This window comes from Bombina bombina, chromosome 7, assembly GCF_027579735.1.
Source record: "Bombina bombina isolate aBomBom1 chromosome 7, aBomBom1.pri, whole genome shotgun sequence".
Taxonomy (NCBI): Eukaryota; Metazoa; Chordata; class Amphibia; order Anura; family Bombinatoridae; genus Bombina; species Bombina bombina.
The window spans coordinates 183,183,990-183,192,035 of NC_069505.1; the positions used below are offsets into that span (position 1 = coordinate 183,183,990).

The following is an 8,046-nucleotide window of genomic DNA, read 5'->3' on the forward strand; positions in this document are numbered from 1 at the left end:
AGGGTGTTAGTTCGTGTGTCATATAGATAACTCTGTGCTCATGCCCGTGGAGTTCTGGGCAGCCAGCTCTGATTGGCTAAAATGGATGTCTGTCAAAAGAATTGACATAAGGGAGGAGTTTGCAGAGACTTGTCAAATGCATTCAGAATAGAGGTGGCCTTCAAGGTAACCATGAAAGTTTATTTTGGACTTTACTATCCCTTTAAGTATAGTGAAGTTGGGTTATTTTTTGTCTCTTTTTCTAGCCTTTTGTGATCCAATCATTTTATAAGCTCCCAATAATACATAATAATGAATAGACCAACATGAAAGGTGAAGCTGTTACATGCATTTATTTATCAAGCATCAGTTCCATAGGAAAACAAACGCCTAATACAGAATTTTTGGGATATATATGAAAACGTCATGATTTATTGACATCAGCAAATGCGATTTGGTGCATATGGTGACTACGATGTTCAGATACTCAGCAGTGCTTTCCTTGGCTTTGGCATGGATCTTGGTGACACTGATCTACAAAAACAAGACACATATTTGATCATAAAACATTTAAAGTTATTTGTCACCAAAATAAAAAGTATCCAGACACTAGTGAAATTACATGAACATGATATTAGCGGTCAGTTGGGTTTGAGAAGCAAGAACTTCCATATTAATCTACAATTCCTTGATACCAGTTGTTCTTGTCTAGGGTAACTGAACATCTGGGGCGTCACAGTCCTCAGGACGGACATGTTTTTATATTTCATTTATATGATTCTCAGAACCGTGTATTATAAGTTGTATCTATTTGTATGATGTTGACGTTTTAACAATGTCATCTGGCTTCAAAACTATACAAGGGTGTCCCAAATTGAAATTACCAAAATAAGAATCGCTTCCCTACATGACAGGAACAGTCATCGGGTCTCTAGCTGTTTATTTTGATAAGCTTCAAAAACAAGGATTTATGACATTGCCTTGTGATACATTTATAAAAAAAAGTTAAACTTACACATTAGGAGGCCTATTTATCATATGTCTGTCGGAACTGATCCTCACCTCCTAATGATAGACATCGCTGAATGCGGAGAGCAATACGCTCTCCGTATTCAGCATTGCATCAGCAGCTCTTGTGAGCTGCTGGTGCATCGCCGCCCCCTGTAGACTTGCGGCTAATAGTCTGCCAGCAGGGGGGTGTAAATCAACCCAATCGTACATCTGGTTGAACTCCGGCGATTCCTGTCCGCCTCATCAGAGCAGGCGGACAGGGTTATGGAGCAGCGGTCTTTAGACCGCTGCTTCATAACTGCTGTTTCTGGCAAGCACGCCAGAAACACGGGCCCTCAAGCTCTGTACAGAGCTTGATAGATAGGCCCCTATGGGTTAGGTTCAGCAGATGTCTAGAAGGTTCTACTCTTTCATGCTGGTGCAGCCCTCACTGGCATTTAATGCGTTAACATGCCTTGTTTCCACTGCTACTTAGGGGGCAACTAGGGCTGCACCAACATTAAATACATAACCAAGGTGTCCTCTTGCACATGCAGTTAGTACCATATCATGTTCTAAAATCTGTACCTTTTTGCTGGCTGCCAGCGCTCTGAGCTTGACACTGTTGTGCTGGCTTACAGGCTGAAAAATAACAAAACCGGGCACAAATGTATTGTTATGAATCATTGTGAAAACGTCATAGTAGTTATAAAATGTAAAATTAGCAGGGTTATTATAAACTAAGGAACATAAAAGCGCTAGTGCCTCTTATTAATGCGCCGTTGGTTACTTATAACTATGTGTTGGGATAGTAGGAGCTCAGGAACATGCCTGCGTCTATAGCAGTGCATGGCAGCAGTGTTTTGTAACTATGTATAACATTGCTATAAACATTGTTACAACACTGATGCCAGATAACTAAAGACACGTGCACTCTCCTGAGCTCACCTAGCTCACAAAGAATATCAAGAGAATATCAAGAGAACTAAGAAAAATTGATAAAAGCATAAATTGGAAGGTTGTTTAAGATCCCATGCCCTATCCTATCCATGTAAGTTTAATTTTAACTTTACTGTCCCTTTAAAGACACCCCAAGAACAGCAATGCAGTACTAGGAGCGGAACACATCTGTTGAGCCAATAACAAGAGGCAAAGCCAATTTGATAATTAAAGTAAATTGAAAAGCATCTTAAAATCGTGTGCTCTATCTGAACCATGAGTTTTATTTTGATGTCTGTGCCCCTTTAAAAAGCAGCTGACAGTCTTTGTTACTTTAAAAGGACATGAAAACAATTTTTTTAAAGTTTCCAATTTACTTCTATTATCACATTTACTTCATTCTCATGGTATTCTTTGTTGAAGAGCATACCTAGATAGTTAGCATGCACCTGTCTAGACACCACATGGCAACATACACTGCTACTATTTTGTGCTCTTGCAAATGTATAACATTGATAAAACTATTCTGGAAAAAGTGCTGCCATATAATTCTCCAGACTCCTGCATGCTCCTAAGCCTACCCATCTGATTTCATATCCCTTTAAACCTCAAGTTATTTAAAGGGATAGAATTGTCAAAATTGATTTGTGCATGGATTCATTTTAATGTGAAATAGAAGCATTTTTGCAATCTACTTCTTTCTTTAACAAAAATGCTTCTAGTATAAGTTATAACTGTTTGTTTTCTGTGGCATACACACATATCCTGTGAGGGCCAGTGCACCAGTGTGCAAACACCATGCCTTCTCAGGGAGTCAGTGGTGGCTTGTATGACACATGTATTGATAAGACGTAATGACGGCACCTGTAGTCCTCTGCAAGTCAGTGACCCCAAAATTCACATAAACCTCTCAAAGCTTGAGAGTATACACGAACACCCGGCTTTCAACCAGTAACTTATGGGTCTCCTAGCCCCAATCACCTCATCTTCAATGTTCCGTTCTGAGAGAGACACTTGCCTTTATGTTTTCACGTAAGTGACCTATTCACAGGGTGTGATAACGACTCTCCGTCTTCCAGGATAAGCGATCAGTCCGGTATTTACCAAACCAACGTTACCTGATCTATAGTCGACTCCCCTCACAGCTCACTTACAAACTGGCGTGTGATGTAATCAGTCCTCTCCGGTCTCTGACTTCCTCCTCCTCAATGTGATAGGATGTTCCGTGAGGTGGGTGGGACAGCTAGGTGCAGGATACATCCGATACAAGAGTGCAATACCTCCGTTCCAAAGATCCACAAACCAACAACATGTGAGGTGCACTTAAAGACTCGGTTGTGATAAAAAGTAAAACTTTATTGAAGAATTCTAAAAAACAAATAGTGTGTCAAAAAGACAATACGTGGTCAAAAATTTTTCATGATTCAGATACAGCATGTAATTTTAAACAACTTTCCAATTTACATCCATTAAAAAAAAATGTGCACAGTCTTTCATATTTGAACGTTTTGAGTCACCAGCTCCTACTGAGCATGTGCAAGAATTCACAGGCTATACGTATATTCATTTGTGAGTGGCTGATTGCTATCACATGGTACAGGGGGAGTGGACTGCTACTCATTTGAAATTAAGAGTAAATGCTATTGTATTGTCTAGAGTCTGTGAATACATGGATATATATAATGTTACAGCTTCTTGTAACATGTTGACAGGAATTGACTCACAATTTTCATTTTATTTCTTTTCTTTAAGATATAATACACATCAACCATTTTTGCATAGGTCACTTACATTAATCTAGTAACCTAATAGGAGTTCTTTGATCCCTAATTTGGCACAGTCAATCTGTGCAATAGGGATCAATGACCAGGTCACTAGTATATTTATAAAGGTGTAAATGTTTCTATTATGACACAATTGTTTTTTCTTTAACATGAATTTGTGTGTATATAATAATAAATGAAATAGAGAATAACTATGTTATTAGTTTATGAAGGATAATATCTGTTCTAAACGCTAAGTTTATGAGCTGATTCAGGTGTTTAAGATTTTATTTATTTCTTTTTCATTTGTAAATAAGGTTAATTAACTTAGTTGCGACTTGAGATGTTGCAACCGATTGAATTAGTGGGTGTGTTTAGAGCTCCACTCCAAGTTAAGGTTTTATCCAATCACTATGCTTCATTAGGCATATATGGCTTATGGGAACTTTTGACTGTAGCTACGATTACGACTGTTGGAGCCGAAACGCGTCAGCATACAGTCCCTGGAGTGGAGTTCTAACCGCTCACAATGCCATTTGACCATGTATTGTCTTTCTGACACACTATTTGTTTTTTAGAATTCTTCAATAAAGTTTTACTTTTTATCACAACCGAGTCTTTAAGTGCACCTCACAAGTTGTTGGTTTGTGCTTGTATGACACAACCTATGTCCTCACAGAAGCAAAACACATACACAATACACTCTCTGAGCTTGAATACTGGTGCACAGGCCCTCGCAGGATATGTGCGTATGCCACAGAAAAAAAGTAATAACCTTTACTAGAAGCATTGTTGGTAATGGAAGTATATTGCAAAATGCTTCTATTTCAAATTGAAATGTACTTATGCACAGTTCAATTTTGACCTTTCTATCCCTTTAAGAGATAAACTATTGTTTCTCTACTCACAACAACTGGTAATGGACTTTGTTGGTGAGGTATGATAAATTGTTATTTTTGTCTTCAGGTAGTTTTTCTTTTCAGGAAGATATTTTTCACTGGGCTTTCAATGGAGGGAGATTTCAATTACAAAGTTATGAGAATTTTGGAGAGTCAGCCTCTATTTAAAGGGACATTCAAGAGATACAAAAGTGCAAAAATAAAATGCTCTAATATATTATGTTACTATTTCACTATTGTTTGTATATAAATTAGTTTAATCCCTGTAAAGGGATTAGGCAAATAATTAAAGTTGTTTGCCTCTTAGTGCCTTTCCAATGACTCGCTACACCAGCATTTACCAGAGTTTAAAATATATGGGAGACATTTAAGTTTATTTTTCTATATGAAATAGCTGCTTCTGCTCATTGAAACCACAACCCAATTAAATGGGTTAAGCTTTTATGGAGAGCAGATCTGTCTATTTACACAAAGTCTTCCTTATCTTTTTATCACTGTTTACTCACACATCAACACACAGAGAGAAGAACAGAAAATGAACATTGTAGTATCTCTCTGACCCCCCCCCCCCCCCACTCACACACAATTGGAGCATGATTTTATCTAAACCGTCTAGCTTTTCTATAACCCCTGCTTAAATTACTGACATTTTCAGGATAGGTGGGATATACAAAATGCAACATCACATCAGCTATATAAAAATTTAAATAAATGAGCTGTAAACAATTGAAGCCCAGCAGACAAAATAGAAAGTTTCATTCCATTGTACCGTTTAATGTCCCGTTAAAGGGACAGTCTAGGCCAAAATAAACTTTCATGATTCAGATGGAGCATGTAATTTTAAACAATTTTCCAATTTACTTTTATCGCCAATTTTGCTTTGTTCTGTTGGTATTCTTAGTTGAAAGCTTAACCTAGGAGGTTCATATGCTAATTTCTTAGACCTTGAAGCCCACCTCTTTTCAGATTGCATTTTAACAGTTTTTCACCACTAGAGGGTGTTAGTTCACATATTTCATATAGATAACACTGTGCACGTGAAGTTATCTGGGAGCAGGCACTGATTGGCTAGACTGCAAGTCTGTCAAAAGAACTGAAAAAAGGGTCAGTTTGCAGAGGCTTAGATACAAGATAATCACAGAGGTTAAAAGTATATTATTATAACTGTGTTGGTTATGCAAAACTGGGGAATGGGTAATAAAGGGATTATCTATCTTTTAAAACAATAAAAATTCTGGTGTAGACTGTCCCTTTAAGTCATGGATGGGAAATCTTGGCCCTCCAGATGTTTCAGAACTCCTTTTTCCATGATGCTCAACTGGACTTCAGAGTGTCTAAGCATCATGGGTAATGTAGTTCTGAAACATCAGTGCCAAAGTTCCACATCCCTGCGTTAAGACATTACTTACGGTCCTGGCACACACTCTGCTTCTGGCAGGGATCCTGGCACGCACTCTGCTTCTGGCATTGATCCTGGCACGCACTCTGCTTCTGGCAGGGATCCTGGCACACACTCTGCTTCTGGCAGGGATCCTGGCACTGGGTCTTCTGGTGACAGTGTCCTCCTTTGACTCCAGACATGACTGGTTTTGGTTCTGCAAGATCTGCTTCAGAGATCAAGAAAGAATGATTCTGTGAGAGTTGTCTACTTGATGTGAAAATGCTCTTTTTATACTCCTGACCAAAAACGTAAAGCAAATTATTCTGCTGATGGTTCATAACATGAGTAATCCCATTTTACAAGCACATAGACCAGGATATTTCAGGAATAGAAGTCTATAAATGTCAAATAATGGTTCAAACTTGGGAGTTCCCACTTCTCTGATGAAACCTTGTACCACTTATACATCATAAATTACACTTTATGCTTCATAGTTACTAACACGTGTAAAAAAAAAAAAAATCCCCTTTGATGACACATGTTAAAATGAGAAAAATATCACAAATATACTTGAGCGGTTAAAACATGAATGAGTTAAAATAAAGGGTGTGGTTAGGAGTGTTGCATTTCAAAACTAATTTTCATCCTAAATAAACAAAACTTTTTATAGGATTATGTGAATTTAAAAATAAGCCACAACTGGTAAATTATGTACTTTGAAGTCCTTAAAACCTTTACAGCTCAGCAGATAACACTGAATCACATACACTCATAATGCAAACTATGAAGTAAAAATGTATCAGATTATATTCACTGGAAGGAACATTAGGATAAACATTTTGGTAATTTACCGTTTCCATATTATACATATATAAAACAAAAATGTTTGTTTACTTTATGTTTTCCACTACGCTGACAACTCTACATTGGCCCATCCTGACTTTGCTTCAAGCAGGGCCGGACTGGGAAATCAGACCGGCCCTGGAAATTTGTATGGCCCGCACCAGCCCCGCCCCCAGATCAGCCCCACCCCCCCAAGTCAGCCCCGTCCCCTCTGGCTCATGGCCCAATCCGGCCCTGCATGGGTTAAAAAAGACCAGAGTCCAGACCCACTCATTTCATTTGAAGTTGACAAGATAGAATAGATTTTTATGTTGCCACACTGTCTATAAATAAGGCTATAGCATTTTCTATATATATGGCAGCAGACTGCACTGTCCAGGGTGCTTGTCAGTAACCGTGTGCACGCAGTGCAAGGTAGACCCCTGCTTGAAAAACCTGTTCCCCAATTCAGCACCTTCACATTCACTGTTCACAATAATAATTAATAATAAAATAATACTACATACATGATCGTGAATTCGTGATGATGATCATCTTGAACTGAATGAATGTGCCTGCTGCCTGCCTCTGCTTTGCTGCTGCCCAAGTTCCTTGCCACCGGTCCCGCCGTCTTTCTTCAGACCCTGCTGCTCCCACACGTGACCTCAGCCTGCTGCAGCAACTTACAGTACTCAATAACGGCTCGGCTCACTGACGCAGCCACTCCCAGGCTGAGGCTCCCTCCACTATCCATGTCACGTGGTCATTCAACTCACTCAGTGTTGTGACATCATGTAAGCCGCCGTCCCGCCTCACCTGACCCGGCCCGCACTATTTACCGCATAGGATTCCTGAGTCCTCCCTGGCCCTGCCCAGCTGGCAGCTGAGCTGCCGGCCCACCGGGATTTTTCCCGGTATCCCGGCTGCCCAATCCGGCTCTGGCTTCAAGCCATCTCAATGGGGCTGATTTATTATCGGTCTTTCCGACATAATCCGCTCAGCATATCCTGTCCGACAGACATCGATGAATGCCGACAGCATACGCTGTTGACATTTATCATTGCACAAGCAGTTCTTGTGAACTGCTTGTGCAGTGCCGCCCCCTGCAGATTCACAGCCAATCGGCCACTAGCAGGGGGTGTCATTCAGCCCGATCGTATGACATTGTGCGGATTGATGTCCGCAGCCTCAGAGCAGGCTGAAGCACCTGAAGGCTTGCATGTAAACGGGCATCAAGGGCCCTTTGGCCCTTGATAAATTGGCCCCTATGTTT

At 39.9% G+C, this 8,046-nt stretch overlaps 1 protein-coding gene across 1 annotated transcript; it reads right to left on the reverse strand.

The window, feature by feature from the left end:
- Nucleotides 1-313: 313 nt before the first annotated feature.
- Nucleotides 314-6,180, reverse strand: LOC128635814 (keratin-associated protein 5-8-like). The gene is made up of 3 exons (XM_053688922.1): nt 5,980-6,180; nt 1,558-1,611; nt 314-513 (listed from the first exon to the last, which is right to left on the reverse strand). The coding sequence occupies exons 1-3, from the start codon at nt 6,149-6,151 to the stop codon at nt 467-469; spliced, it is 273 nt and encodes a 90-aa protein (XP_053544897.1). The 5' UTR covers nt 6,152-6,180; the 3' UTR covers nt 314-466.
- Between the last annotated feature and the right edge of the window lie 1,866 nt (nt 6,181-8,046).